This window comes from Nilaparvata lugens, chromosome 14, assembly GCF_014356525.2.
Source record: "Nilaparvata lugens isolate BPH chromosome 14, ASM1435652v1, whole genome shotgun sequence".
NCBI classification, from domain to species: domain Eukaryota; kingdom Metazoa; phylum Arthropoda; class Insecta; order Hemiptera; family Delphacidae; genus Nilaparvata; species Nilaparvata lugens.
Genome location: NC_052517.1, coordinates 15,199,909 through 15,216,183, shown reverse-complemented (window position 1 = coordinate 15,216,183; position 16,275 = coordinate 15,199,909). Strand labels below are relative to the sequence as shown.

Genomic DNA, 16,275 nt, shown 5'->3' with positions numbered 1-16,275 from the left:
GAAACGTTTTTCCTTGACGAAAAGAAACATTCCTAAAAAAATCAAAATAGTTGAAACTTAACACTATTTCCTATTTGTTTTTTTGTGTTCAATTTTCTAGTTTTTCTAAATTTAATTAAACGTGAATATGACTACAACTACGCCCTATTTCGGAAAGCAAATTTTCTGACTCCAGCAGCTGTTTAAAGTCTACACCTTTTCCAATTTTATTTGAGAAAGTATAAATTGTATTTGAGAATAGGTAGTCACTTGTAATTGGGAGAAAGTATAAATTGTATTTGAGAATAGTCACTTGTAATTGAGAGAATGTCAGATGTAGATGAGAATAGTGAATTGTATTTGAGAATAGGTAGTCACTTGTAATTGGGAGAAAGTATAAATTGTATTTGAGAATAGTCACTTGTAATTGAGAGAATGTCAGATGTAGATGAGAATAGTGAATTGTATTTGAGAAATTGTCAAATGTAAATGAGAAGATATCAATTGAAAATGAGAAAATTTTCCAATTGACATGTCGTGACTCTTCTGTAGAATACAGTACAGATTTGATTTGAGCAGGAAAGGACACTGTACTTCGTACACAGTATTCCAATTACTATTATAGGCTTTGCATGGGGGGAAAATTAATATTTTCAATGGTGAAAGTATTTCTCCTGTACTGTTTACGAATGATTAATGAGAATTATTTCTATGTATGTATTGGCAACGCGACTTTTGTATCCAATCATTTTGTGATACATTGTACTTTATGAAGATCAAATTCTCTATGTTTACGGCGAAATTAAACTTTATCATCAATCAATTGAATCTCTTGATCAAACAATTCGGCAATTCTTCAATGGATTTTGAGGCTTGAAAATAATGTTTTATTCAAAAACTATACGTTTCATTGGAATATTAAATACATTATCATATCATTTTATATGAGTACAGTTATGAAAAATATAAGTACTGGAAGTACTGTCTTTTTTTTAATTATTTCTCAATTACAACTGACAACTTATCGATTTCAAATTGTATGTTCTCAAATTCAAATGATACTTTCTCAAATAAAATTCACTATTCTCAATTACAAGTGATGGCTTCTCAAATACTGAATGAAAAAGACTGAGAAATTGTCAAAATTGTCTATGAATTTCTCAAATACTATTGACTACGGTATTCTCATTTACATCTGACGTTTTCTCAAATACAAATGACTATTCTCAATTACAATTGATACTTACTCAAATACTGTTGGAAAAGGTGTAGAACTTAGCTAAATCCCGAGCTCGGAAACCGGCCCTTTATGTCTTGACATTATACGTTTTGGTTGTCAACCCTCAACTTTACCTTAATCATTTTTGCTAAATACGGGACTTTTGGCATCCCGTACAAATGTTTCCCGGGACACGGGACAAAATCCGGGACGTTTGGCAACCCTGAACCTAGCTCCGCAGTGCAGGCTGGTTGCTTGGCTGACTCGGACTAGGTGCTGAGACAGCAAATAATAGCAGCGTCGGTGGGAATGCGAGCGGCCGCAGTAAGCTCTTCCACCCAGCAATAGTCGGCGTAGTTCCGCCCAGCGGACAGATTCAAGATCAAACCAGTCGGTTAAATTGATTACTCAGACATGTCTGAGCCGAGCAGAGCGACAGATTAGCTTCATTCGTATTTATCAGTTTCATTCCAGTTTATTATTTACTATATTTGGTGTACCTATTTTCATTTACTCGTGTTTCAATGTAACATGTATTTCAATCACTGTATTATGATTAGTACCTTTTTCCCAATAAGTAATCTTATGTTCTATATTAGAACAGCATAAAGTTTCAGAGTTTTCAATACAAAAGTTAGATTATTATCTGCTTGTCACACGAATACTTCTAGTTAATATAGGGGAGTTGAGCTCTAACTAGAAAACAAGAATGGGTGGACAATCAATCAAACTTTCATTTATCAATATATTAGTCTATTATTAGAATGATCTATAGTGCCTAGAAAACAGAAGAGTGAGAGACACCCTTATAGAGAAGGTTAGAACTTTATACCTGGAGTGTGAGAGCTGTGTGCAAATAGGAAAGGGAACATCAAGATGGTTTCAAACATTCAACGGCGTACAACAGGGCAGTTCATTGTCACCACTACTTTTTATTGTTGTAATGGACCAGATAATGAAAAACATCAAAGGAAAACTGAGAAAGTTTCAAGCATATGCATTCGCCGATGATGTTGTCATATGGGGAAACACAGAACACAGAACAGGAAGCACAGCAGCAATTGGACCTATGGTATCAAGAGTTCAAAGAGTTTGGTATGAAAATCAGTAAGAGCAAGACAGTGGTACTGAAAGTGAGTAGAGACAACCGCCCATGCACCATCACACTAGAAGGACAGAGAGTTGAGAGTGTGGAAGATTTTAGCTATCTGGGAAGCATGTTGGACAGAGAGGGCAGAAACGACAAGGAAGTAATAAACAGAGTACGGAAGGGAGCCCAATTTTACCAACAAGTAAGGACACTTCTGTGGAATAAGGACATACCACTCAAGACCAAACAAACTCTTTACAGTAGCTACTATGTGCCGATTGCCAGCTACAGCTTGGAGGCCTGTACCACAAACAGGAGAGAGGAGAGCAGGCTGCAGGCGGGGGAGATGAAGTTCTTGCGGACATGCGTGCAGAAAACGAGGAGAGATAGAGTGAGGAACGACGAAATAAGGAAGGAGGTGGAGCAGAGGGAGACCCTATTGACCCACATTTCAAATGCAAGGCTGAGGTGGTACGGACATGTGGAAAGAATGGAGAATACTAGAACGGCGAAGGTGTGGCTACATGGAGAGGTGGAGGGAAGACGACCTAGAGGAAGACCACGAAGAAGATGGCGAGACCAGGTTAGGCGTGAGATCCAAGAGAGAGGACTGGACTGGAGGAGGTTGGAGGAGGAGAGGAGCTACTTGGACAGACAGACATGGCGAGGCATCGTAAACCGCACCCGGGCAACTGGAGACGGAGATCGATAATGATGATGATCTATAATAATAAATCATCATCCGAAAGAGGAAAACTAAGGTTAGTCTCCACTATTCCTTTTTCAAATTTCAATGTTAATGGGACTGTTCTATTTAATTGCTGAAGTTGTAAGCTGGGAATAAATTGGAATTTAAAGTATTTATGTATTAATAATTACCATATATTATTGGCTTTTGTCGGCACGGTTCTATAAACTCAGTTTTCCATGAACAAGGATAATTAACCCATTGTTCCTGCATTTTCAGTTGTAAACAAATATAACAATATTTTCAATGGAAAAAAATTAGCAATTCATGTTGCTCAAAGTTGATTATTTTACATTGGTGAAACACAATATCTTGTTTTGTTCTAGTAAGGTAGTTCGATTCACAGACGATACAAAGAAGAATCTAGTCTCAAATATCACCAATAATTGGATATATATTATAATTACCTTATAGTTATAGTGAGTATATTGCTCGGCAGAAATAGCTTCCCTGAAGTTAGTTGAGGTTCTTTCCAGTACAGGTTTGATTTTTTGAAGTAAAATATCAAATGATTCTATGCTCATCCTGCTTGCATAGTTGAAAGATTGATCAGGATAACTCCTTATTTTTTACAGACAGTAAAGTATTCACCATCACACTCTATCTCTGTAATACTCATGTACCCACATACCTAGCATTAGACATGAATTTATTCCACACATATGGACTGCACTCACTCAAAAGTAATTTTTTGGAGAGCTACGGTACATGTTTTACCTTTGAAATCAAACAAAAATAAAACCTCTCTCATATTCCAGGAGAGTGGGGAATGAATCTTAACTATCCTTTATATAAGAGATCAAAGAAAGATCAAATTCAATAAGCTCAGTTAGTATAGAATGTAATTCTGTATAAGCTACAACTCATGCCCATATGTTCATGTACTTAGATAGATGTCGGCATGTTCAAGACATTTTGGAGTCTGTGATTGAGATGTGGAAGCCGCCAAATATAATAATTTGTAATAATATTGTTAAATATTCTCTGCCAAAAATATGTTCATGTACTTAGATGAATGTCGGCCAAAAAGGTGAGTGTAATACGTGCTTGATGTGCAAGCATTTTTCATTTCAATACTTGCCGCCTTCAGTCTATAAACAGTATTCTACTATTGAATTATTACTTTTAAAGTTTGCCAAGTCTATCAGGTTTAATACCCAAAATCAAAAAACTTATCTGATGTAAGCTATTCACTAATAAAATTTGCCTGATTTTGAACCAACAACCCGATTAAAGTTTCTATTTAAACTAGAATAATATTTTATGAAATTGATAGTTGAAAAATCGAATTCATAAAAATGTATCCTCGAAATTTCACCAATTTATCTGCCATCACTTCTGAATATATCAACACCATCCAAATCTATAAACTTTCAAGTACACGTCACCAGTAAAACGTTTTCAAAAACACATCCGCAAGACCTTGAATTGACTTTTTTCATGATGATTATTAAAATTGATTTTTTTAATTGTTTTTTGACAATCTGAACCTTATGGCTGAACTTGGTGTCGCTGAGAACGAATCCGCAATCAGAATTATTCCTCTATAATAGTAAAAATAATAAAAAGCCCCAGCTGCTGATCATCCGGCAACCGTTAACAGTAATCCTGCAATGCAGCCGAAATAGAAACCCATTCAGACAGGCATCTCAAATGCCAATTCAGCCAAGCTGTGCGAAACCAGCTTGCACTGCGGCACTAGGTTGAGAGCCTCAACTGCGAGTTCCAATGTTTTGAGTGCATAAACATAACCTAAAATGTTCCGGTTAATTAGGATACAAAGGTAAAATGAAATGTTAGAGAGGCTAATTTTGGCTTTTTAATGACAAAATGCAAATAATTTTCAAGATACAGGTATGTTAATTATTTTATATGATACACACAAAAAATGGATAGTTGAAGTACTTTTAAGCCCTCTTGAGACATCGCACTTATGAATGACACCCAGGATGAGCACTGAGGTATAATGAGATTATCTTCAAACTGTCAGAGTGGGGGGAATGGGTAGCATTGATGTTTTCAATAAGAAATGCTGACTGTTGTTGAATTGATTTCACAATAATAATAATATCGAGTGACCTGGCTGGCTCAGGTCTGGTGTCAGAGTTTTCAGGCCACCACTGATCAATTTCAGGGCCTCTGACATGACCTAACGACTGCTTTTTAGGCAGCCGGGACCGACTTTTAACGTGTCTATTTCACAATAGATGTCCATATTGAATGAAATCACTGAAGTTAATAGTCAATGAAATAATCAATAAAGAATGAATTACTTGTTAGAACACAGCTAGAAAACATAATATGATAAGTTAGAACATACATTACATACAAGAAAGTATTAACCTTGAAATAGTTATTATCCACCGACCTAGTGTGCGCTCTACTTAATACATTCTCACTAATCCCTAACTATAGTGAAATCCATTTTAAAATGACAGTGCTTGATTAGCAATGGTATTGCTATCCTTGTCTCTCATTCAACAAGGCAGATAGCGCTATCTCTTTCTCACTTTGCTCTGTTGCCAGATCGTCTTTTGACGAATGTCAACAATGTAGAATTAATAATTAAGTAATAAAATATTTCTTCTTAATTATGTAAATTTATTATGAAATTATTGAAAAGTATGAATAATTGATTGTATTAAATGAGAATGAACAGATCATATTACATCAATCTACCGTCAGCTGTATCAGCTACCGTCTATAGAAGGTATTGACAAGACAGAGGATCGGCAACGTTTTTCTCCTATCTTTCTCCACTACCATTATAACGTGCACCTCACTACAGTAGTTGCTTCTCCCATATGATGTGAAGGGTAGGAAGCTGTCCGATTGGGTTGGCATTTGGGAATTGGATGATTGGGGATCAGTTGGCATTTGGGGTGATAATCAGCCAATCAGAGAGCTTCCTGCCCTGCCGACTCTCCTGAAAACGGCTTTATTTAGCTTGGCACTTATGTTTTTCCAAGATAGTTTACTTTTCTAGGGCATCAAACAGGTTATAGCATTTACACTAGTCTGATTTTTGTAATACTGGCCCCATTTCAGTACTGATAAAAAAATATGTTATGCACTCATGTGTTCATGTTAGTGCTGAAAAATGTGAAAATCTTGCAGGAAAGTCTGTTAACTTTTAATCTTAATTATAGACAACCAGAACCAATTAGAGAAGCCTTCTCTAATTGGTTCTTGCCGAATTTAACCATGATTAAAAACTGAACAGGCTTTTATGCAACTGAGCCTAATTCTTTGTTATGGTGGTATAATTAATTCTACCTAAATTCATGAATTCTTAATAGTGAAACATAACCAATTCTATGACACATGGTTTTTTATTTAAATAAATATAATTTTATGTGTCCTGATATGTGCTTTCAAATTACCTGAAGTAGCACATTTATAATCACATAAATCGCAGCTGAAAGGAGTTTCTCCTGTATGTGTTCTGATATGAATTTTCAAAGAACTTGAACTAGCAGTTTTGAAATCACAAAATTCGCAGCTGAAAGGTTTTTCTTCTTTATGTCTCCTGATAATATGTAATTTCAAACTACCTAACTGGGCACATTTATAGTCACATAAATCGCAGCTGAAGGGAGTTTCTCCTGTATGTGTTCTGATATGTCTTCTCAAACTAACTGACTGGGCACATTTATAATCACATAAATCGCAGCTGAAGGGAGTTTCTCCTGTATGTGTTCTGATATGTCTTCTCAAATTTCCTATCTGGGAACATTTATAATCACATAAATCGCAGGTGTAAGGAGTTTCTCCTGTATGTGTTCTGATATGTGCTTTCAAACTACCTAACTGGGCACATTTATAATCACATAAATCGCAGCTGAAGGGAGTTTCTCCTGTATGTGTTCTAATATGTGCTTTCAAACTACCTAACTGGGCACATTTATAATCACATAAATCGCAGCTGAAGGGAGTTTCTCCTGTATGTGTTCTGATATGTCTTCTCAAATTACCTGAAGAAGCACATTTATAATCACATAAATCGCAGCTGAAGGGAGTTTCTCCTGTATGTGTTCTGATATGTGCTTTCAAATTACCTAACTGGGCACATTTATATTCACAAAATTTACAGCTGAAAGGGTTTTCTCCAGTGTGTTTTCGAATGTTTCTCTTCAAATTGACAAAATTTGGTGTCTTATAGCTACAGTGAGCACAGCTGTGGAGCTTGGTATTTTTGCCAGCCACAGATGACTCAGTGCACTTTTCCACTGGAGAGATTGAATGCTCATTCAGTCCACCCACTTCTGTTGCATAGTCTCGGCCAGATGTGCTGCAGTTTGAAGGCCACATCTCTGGTTCACTCTTCACTGAACTTCCTTCAGCCTCTTGCTCATCTGCAATCATCAAAAATATAACTGGTAGATTATAGAAATAGATACATGGTAGGTGAGAATCATGGAAACAGCTTCATATTTCTCTACAAAGAAAATTATTTAACAGTAGGTTTCTTTGGGCAAACTGATAGGCCTACAAAATTTCACTAAAAAAATTATATAAAGAAAAATTCATCCAAAATTAAATGAGTACATTGAAGATCTAAACCATCAGATTATACATTTTCAAGTGTTAGTGAAAACTTTCAGTAATATCTAATCACATATCCAACACTTTGAACAGAAAATTTCGATATGTCAAATTTCTAAATCAGCCTACCAACCGATTACATATTTGTATGATTTAGTCGTATTATATTTAGCCATTAGTCGTTTATACATCGATATCTCGCCGACACGACAGGACAGGACAGAATTTACTCTGATAGAAAGTATTAGAGGAGACTGTGGTTTATAACTGCGCGAGGTCTACTGTTCACAGAACTACTAGTTATGAAAACTCATGAATTATTGAAAAATATATTGTTTTGCTTAATAAAATATAACTGATTATTTAAACGAGAATGAACAGTTAATATTACATCAATAAACCTGTATCAGCGACCGTCTATAGAAGGCATTGACAAGACTGAGGATCGGTGACATTGTTCTCCTATCTTTCTCCACTGCCATTATAACGTGGACCTCGCTATAGGAATGATGCTCACAGAAAATTTCGATATGTCAGATTTCTAAATCAGCCTACTAATTAATTACATATTTGTATGATTTACTAATATCTTCAAATGTGAATATCTTTAAAACTGTCTGAGGTTTCCATGTTTTGATTTCGCCTTTCATTTCGTCTAGAAATTCTGTATCAAAAGCATATATTTTTCATATAACCACCTTCCATTCATCAAAATGAAGTTGGATTCAAAATGTCTGATCCAAGATGGTAGACCAAAATTGTAAGGTGACATAAAAGTAGTATTTTTTAATCCCCAAATCGATTACTGTTGAATTATCCTTGTGAAAATAATATTAATAATGTTCACCGCCCTGTATACAGAGCACATTACATAGTAAATCTGCTTCAAACCTTAAAGGAACTAGTTTTTAGGGACCAAGTTTTGCGTATTTCATCACATATCTTAAAATTACTGTAGCTAAGGGTCTGGAAACGGTTTAATTGAATTTTTCAGGTTATTTTACATAAACTACGCTAAATTTTACATCTTAATTAACAGCCAACAAATACCAGTAGGGCTTCGTTTTGGCAGGGGAACTGAAATTCAGACGAAATCTTTCACTCTGGATAACTTGGAAACCAAGCATTTTCGGACCTATGTTAATTAGAACTTTTTTCTTCTTTTGATGAGAGGAATCATGCCCTGACTCATGGGCAACTTTTTTCAGAACACTCTGTATACAGGGCGGTGAACATTATTAATATTTTCACAATAATAATTCGACAGTAATAGAATTGGGGATTAAAAAAGACTACTTTTATGTCATCTCACAATTTTGGTCCACCATCTTGGATCAGACATTTTGAATCCAACTTCATTTTGGTGGTTATATGATATAAATATGCTTTTGATACAGAATTTTTAGACGAAATGAATGGCGAAATCAAAACATGGAAATCTCAGACAGTTTCAAAGATATTCACATTTGAAGATATTAGTAAATCATACAAATATGTAATTAATTAGTAGGCTGATTTAGAAATCTGACATATCGAAATTTTCTGTGAGCATCATTCCTATAGCGAGGTCCACGTTATAATGGCACTGGAGAAAGATAGGAGAACAATGTCACCGATCCTCAGTCTTGTCAATGCCTTCTATAGACGGTCGCTGATACAGGTTTATTGATGTAATATTAACTGTTCATTCTCGTTTAAATAATCAGTTATATTTTATTAAGCAAAACAATATATTTTTCAAGGATTTCATGAGTTTTCATAACTAGTAGTTCTGTGAACAGTAGACCTCGCACAGTTATAAACCACAGTCTCCTCTAATACTTTCTATCAGAGTAAATTCTGTCGTGTCGGCGAGATATCGTTTTATAAATGACTAATGGCTGTTTGGGTTGTTGTATCGAAAATGCTAATAACTTGATGTAAACAGCTATGCTACTATCATCAAAAGCTTACCAAGTTGGAAGAAGAGAAAATACTATGCTACTTCAAGTTTTCAATTGCTTGCCTCACTGCATGCAATTGATAGTCCACACAATAGCTGCGTTTTCAATAAGTTACATTGAGATATTAGATTGCATGCAATTTATAATCCACTCGACAGCTGATTTATAATCTATATAAATAAAAATCGAGCCTCAAATTTTAACATTCAATTTATTTATTTTTTATTTTAATTTTTTATAAAGGCGACTTTCTAGAAGTATTTTAAGCCTAGGTGATGATGATGATGGGATGAATGATAATGCAATGAAGGTAGAGTTATGAATGAATAAAAATGATGGGTTATGCTATCCACTTGAATTGATTTGAGTCCACTTTTCAGTACAGAAGTAAATAAACTAGAAATTTTGAATTTGATTTGATTAAAAACCGAATATAATAGAAGGATTACATTCAATAGACTCTCAGAACTTGAAAATATTGAGTTATCAAGAAAAATTTTGAACCAGAAATAAAACACAGACTAATTCACTGAAGGCGCAGCTTAGTGATACAAAGTGTTGATCTTATGGAGATTACCTTATCACACCGTTCCACACCATGCCCGATTCAGTGTGTGTGAGTTCTTCCATTCAAACCAATAAGAAAGAAACACCTGGATGCACAATACCGCCTCGCGCCTCTTCAGGTGTGCATCCAGCTTAAGTTTGTCATGAGATGCATTAACTATTTGGCGGTACGAAGTTCGCCGGGCCAGATAGTGATAAATAATTCTATAGTCTGATTTTTACTGTAATATTGGCATATGAAGGAGGCTCCTTTTCCTTTCATATCAAACTTGAAATGCAAAATTTCCAAAAACCTTGTATATACGTCGACGCGCAATTTAAAAAGAAACATACCTACCTGTCAAATTTCATGAGAATCTATTACCCCGTTTTGCTGTAAATGTGGAACATAAAAACATAAAGAGACATGCAAAACCGTCGACTTGAATCTTAGACCTCACTTTGCTCGGTCAAGAAGGATGAAATATTTTGTTAATTATTTATTAATTCTACATTGTTGAAAGACGATCTGGCAACAGAGCAAAGCGAGAAGAAATAGCGCTATCTGTTTTGTTGAATGATAAACAAGGATAGCAATACCATTGCTAATCAAATACTGCCACTATAACGTGGACCTCACTATACACTGATTATCCATTTACAAATATGAATAATCATTTTCCAAAAAAAACTGCACACTATCTAATTACCCAAGCAAAGAGTGTGGACCCTGATTAACAACGATTTGAGTAGTGATAGTATCAATCTCACCATATGCCTCCTCTTTGATGAAGATCATGTTGTAGCCAGGGATTAGATAATGTTGTTGGCTGCAATCATCTTCTACTGCAGCTGGTTGCTGGCTGCTATCATCCTCCTCCTCCTCCTCCTCCTCCTCCTCCTCTTCCTTTTTAACAGTAACAGTCTCCATCTGCAATATTCACATTCACAATGAAACACAGGAATATTATTATAGGCTACTATTATTTATGATATTTTACAGAAAAAGTTGAGTGTGAGGTTCAATGAAGCACGAAATTGATGAAATTTCAGATATAAGCAACAAGTTTTTCAAAACATCTCACAAGTGCTCCATAGACCGATAAAACTGCAATAATCATTACTTCATCCAGGACCACTTGCTGTTGAGTTAGAAATCAACCAACTAGCAGCATATATGGTAGAAAAGTTAGTATAACAGTAAGTAGGTGAATAGCTATTTTATTATGTAAGATGAAAATACAATGTGAAGAAGACAAAGAGGTGCTACATTTACTTTTTGGAATAAAAATACATCGATAATTTATTCTGAATCATCTCCAAATCATTGTTGGCTGTCGTTTATATAGTAGTACCTACTATAGAAGGTGATGCAGAACAAATGTGGCAACTATGAGGTCCCATCATTCCCTCTCACTTAATAGCCTAAAACACACTATTGGAGTGATACCCGGCCTGGCAAATAATATTGGCTCTCATCAAATGTCCATTCACTTTTTTTATCTATATTTACAGTAGCAATTGCATTTGAGGTGGTTGACAACATTACTGCATGCAATTTGGATGTTTGTTCGATAATAACTATTATGGAGTATAACTACAGTAATATATTTTTCTAGTAAAGATAAAACACATGCCTGATTGGAGGTTGGTTGTGGCTCTTCTTTGATGTGATTAGTTTCACATTCTTCTCTCTCAATCTTTACCTGTAAACAACAAAAGAAACGTCTAGTGTAATTTGAGATTCAGTTTATGAAGTTACTATCCTTTTCTGTCATTGGAGAACCAGATAGCCCAATACTTTCCTAGCTTAATTGTCATTGCTACATCGTTTCTAGACTATGTAAAATACAATTATCTACCACACTGTTCAATCTAAATAAAAAAATGATAATTAAAAAAATATATATGAATAAATGAATTTATTTCCTTCTCAAATTACAAATTATTACAAAAGTAGAAATAAAATAGTATCTTGGAAATTATACTGATCACGTATCCAGTTGTGTGATCAGATAATAAAATTATAATTAACAAGGTAAAAACATTATCAACTTAAATAATAAAAATAAAATAGTATGGAAAAAAATAAAAATAAAAGCTGTGAGTCTAGTCTAGGTGATTAAGATTGCTAAAACATTAATGAAACTACTGCCTGTAGCGCATGAGATAAAAAAACAGAAAAACAAATAAATTGAAACAGCCCAGAAAACTAAAAACTGGAATAAATGTACTGCATTTAAATGTAATAATTAATGTAATTAATATAATACTGTGCATGCCTTAGTGGAATAGTGATTCAATTGAATAATAATATTTTTATGAGAATGGAGCCGTTGAACAATGCTAGCTCAACCTGCACCATTATCTAACAACATTTCTAACCATCCATACGTCGTTCACTGTAAATAACCAGCTCTTTGCTCTCTTACAAATGATAATACAGGAATCACACCTTCTCAATTCAATTGGCAATTTATTGCAAATAAAAGGTCCTAAGTAGATAGAAGAGTGCCAAAAAATTTCCCTGTTTACCTTTGGTGTCCTACACAGTAGCTGGTTAACGCTTCTCATATTGTAATAAAGATTTTCCATACCACAGTTTCCGCTTTTCAAATAAAACAATTTTAAAACTTTAAAAACGGATAAATTTCGGATAGGTATTATTTTCAAATTTACATACAAAGGGAAAGAACTCTCTCTTACATTTTTAAACATTATTAATCTTATATAATGGTTATGGGTTATTCTTAACCTATTAATAATAGTTTTAAAAGTTCCACCCCAACATACCAAACCATACTGTAATTGAGAGTGTATGAGAGCATAATACAATGTTTTCATTAGCTGCTCATCGCAGATGCTTCTCAGGAAATAGAACTTTCTTATTGCTCTTCTAACATTTACATGCAAATTTTGAATACGAGTTTTCCATGACATTTTCTCATCATAAGTTAAACCCAAGTACTTGAATGACTTGACCTTTTCAATTTCTTCACCAGTCACAATTATCAAGATTGTCACACTTTTGTGTAGTATATATAATTGGGCCTGCAAAATTAAACGCCTTAAAATCGAAATTGATATATTTTGTCTTTCCAACATTTACTCTCATTCTATTTATTGTGCATCACTCTTGAAGGATTTTCAGGTCATAGATAATATTATTATAATATGATTTTCTTATTATTATATTTATGATTTTATTATGATATTAATATGATTTATATATATATATATATATATATATAATATATATATATATATATATATAATATATATATATATATATATATTCTCGAACTGGAATTAATGTATTTGATTAAATAATTGATGTCAAAAGAAATCTACAATTATCAATATTTTATGGCATTTTCAGATGAAAGTCTGAAGGTGATGGAGAAGAAATGTGGCAACTATGAGGTCCCATCATTCCCTCTCACTTAATAGCCTAAATCACACTATAGGAGTGATACCCGGCCTGGCAAATAATATTGGCTCTCATCAAATGTCCATTCACTTTTTTCATCTATATTTACAGTAGCAAATGTATTTGAGGTGGTTCAATAATAACTATTATGAAGTATAACTACAGTAGTATATTTTTCTAGTAAAGATAGAACACATACCTGATTGGAGGTTGGTTGTGGCTCTTCTTTGATGTGATTAGTTTCACATTCTTCTCTCTCAATCTTTACCTGTAAGCAACAAAAGAAAAGTCTAGTGTAATTTGAGATTAAGGTTATGAAGTTACTATCCTTTTCTGTCATTGGAAAACCAGATAGCTCAATACTTTCCTAGCTTAATTGTCATTGCTACATCATTTCTAGGCTATGTAAAATACAATTATCTACCACATTGTTCAATCTAAATAAAGAAAACTAATAATTTTTGAATAAAATATATATATATATATTCTCGAACTGAAATTAATATATTTGAGGCATAATTGATCAATGTCCAAAGAAAACAACAATTAATATTATAACTGACATTTTCGGATGACTTGAATCACAGCTATCTACCAACAGCAGGTGATGAAAATAAACGTAGCAAGAATGCCATTCTATAATGTCCACTGATTTTATAGTGTGAATTCAACCATGGAAGTGAGAAAGTGGAGATGATCATTTGAAAAATTGGACTCTGTTAGTCTTGAACTGGAATGTGAAGGAGGTCCTGAAATGTAATGTACAGTTATGCAATGATACAACTCTGAAATTCCGTACCTCAGAGTAAGAAGGGCGTAAGTCTCAAACGGCTGATTTTACAGGAGAGCCCAAAAAGTATTACACTCCCAGCCGGGGCTAATAGAGTTTAAGTCGAATCAACATTAATTGTGAATTATTGGACTTACATTGTTTCAGTTTTGATGCTTACTGGACTTACACTCTTTCAGCTCTGGCTATCTTCAAAACTGCAGAAGACTTATCTTGAATCTATAGAGTTCGAAAAACTGAATAAGACAAAAAACATATTTTTGTCAAGAAATGGACTCACGCTCCTCTAGCTGAGGTACAGAATTGTGATTTCAAGCTGAAATAATAGGATTACTTGTTGAAAGTTGATTCATGGGGAGCATAAGTTAATTCTACATTCTTCATAATAGAAATTCTCACTTCAATGAGAATTATTCATGGAGTTTTGTAATTTTTACTTTCCTTGCCCTATTACCATAGGCAAGGAAAGTATTGCTTTCCAAAAAAAATTAAGGTACCCCAATTTCAAGTTTTCTATACGTTTCAAGGTCCCCTGAGTCCAAAAACATGATTTTTGGGTATTGGTCTGTGTGTGTGTATGTGTGTGTGTGTGTGTGTGTATGTCTGTGAACACGATAACTCCATTCCTAATTGACCGATTGACTTGAAATTTTAAACTTAAGGTCCTTATACCATGAGGACCCGACAATAAAAAATTCAATAAAATTCAATTCAAGATGGCGGAAAAAATGGCGGATAATTACTAAAAAACCATGTTTTTCTCGAAAATGGCTCTAACGATTTTCTTCAAATTTATACCATGGATAGCTATTTATAAGCCCTATCAACTGACATGAGTCTCATTTCTGGAAAAATTCCAGGAGCTCCGTAATATTATTGAGAAAAATGGCGAATAATCACTAAAAAACCATGTTTTTCACGGTTTTCTTGAAAACGGCTCGAACGATTTTCTTAAAATTCATACCATGGATAGCTATTCATAAGCCCTATCAACTGACATGAGTCCCATTTCTGGGAAAGTTTCAGGAGCTCCGTAATATTATTGAGAAAAATGGCGGATAATCACTAAAAAACATGTGTTTCACGATTTTCTCAAAAATGACGACCGATTTTTTTCAAATTCATACCCTGTATAGTTATTTATCGGCTCTATTAACTGGAATGAGTCTCCTTTCTGAGAAACTAATGGGGGGTCCACCCCATCCTTGAGAAATGGACTTTGTAGCCTCCATCTCGTTCATGAGGTAGGTAGGTAGAGCAGTTCATAAAAAGAACACATAGTCAAGATATTTCATCTGTAGAACAGCTGTTTTGACGACTTTAAAAAAATATCGAATTTCACAATTTACACAAAGGAAAAAGTACTCTGAAAACAACTATACACATATACAGAAGTCTGATCGTAGTTTCAAATATGTTGCCGCCAATTGTCATTATGTTATTCCCCTAAATCATTCTCGTTTAAGAATGAGGCTTATAGTTCAATGAGCAAGGAAAGTTGTGTGAGTGTACCACACCAGATTTTTACCCATTGCAGAGCATAGGTCACATCTGCTTATTCAAATAAATATTTTGATATATTTATTACCTGAAGTCCGCTTTCTTGTCTCGATGTTGGTGATGAATCTCTAAGCCTTTCAATGACCACCTTCGCTATTTTCTTACCTGAAATGTAATTGATTTCAAGAATTAACATATTTCAGTATTAATGAATCAGATGTATTGGTGTACGTACAAACTGATATTTACTGTATCATAGCAGATGATACACAAGTGTACGTACAATGACTTGGATCACAGCAACCTACTATATTACTATCTTATACAGCTTCTATTATCTCCGACACAGCTATCCACTAGAATGGAAGAAGGTGAAAAAGGAAAATTGGCAACAATGCTGTCCTATGAAATCCATTGACTTTTAAGTGAGAATCTCATTTCATTTGATGAAAAAACAGTGAAGGAAATGTAAAAACATTTTAAAA

At 34.2% G+C, this 16,275-nt stretch overlaps 2 protein-coding genes across 2 annotated transcripts in view; one reads left to right on the top strand and one right to left on the bottom strand.

Moving 5' to 3' along the window:
• Positions 1-2,193: 2,193 nt before the first annotated feature.
• On the top strand, positions 2,194-3,000 carry LOC111058148. Its single transcript, XM_022345647.1, has one exon. The coding sequence runs from the start codon at positions 2,194-2,196 to the stop codon at positions 2,998-3,000; it is 807 nt and encodes a 268-aa protein (XP_022201339.1).
• Positions 3,001-4,840: 1,840 nt separating this feature from the next.
• Positions 4,841-16,275, bottom strand: part of LOC120354199 (gastrula zinc finger protein XlCGF57.1-like) — a 50,573-nt gene continuing 39,138 nt past the window's right edge. Inside the window, exons 5-9 of the mRNA XM_039440841.1 lie at positions 13,700-13,768; positions 11,708-11,776; positions 10,842-11,001; positions 7,095-7,391; positions 4,841-7,010 (exon numbers count right to left, since the gene is read on the bottom strand). Of these exons, the coding sequence (XP_039296775.1) occupies positions 6,373-7,010; positions 7,095-7,391; positions 10,842-11,001; positions 11,708-11,776; positions 13,700-13,768 (1,233 nt within the window). The 3' untranslated portion in view covers positions 4,841-6,372. The remainder of the gene's footprint in view (positions 7,011-7,094; positions 7,392-10,841; positions 11,002-11,707; positions 11,777-13,699; positions 13,769-16,275) is intronic.

Excerpts from the sequence above, each read along its gene's own strand:
- LOC111058148 (XM_022345647.1), top strand. The coding sequence starts at position 2,194 with ATGCATTCGCCGATGATGTTGTCATATGGGGAAACACAGAACACAGAA.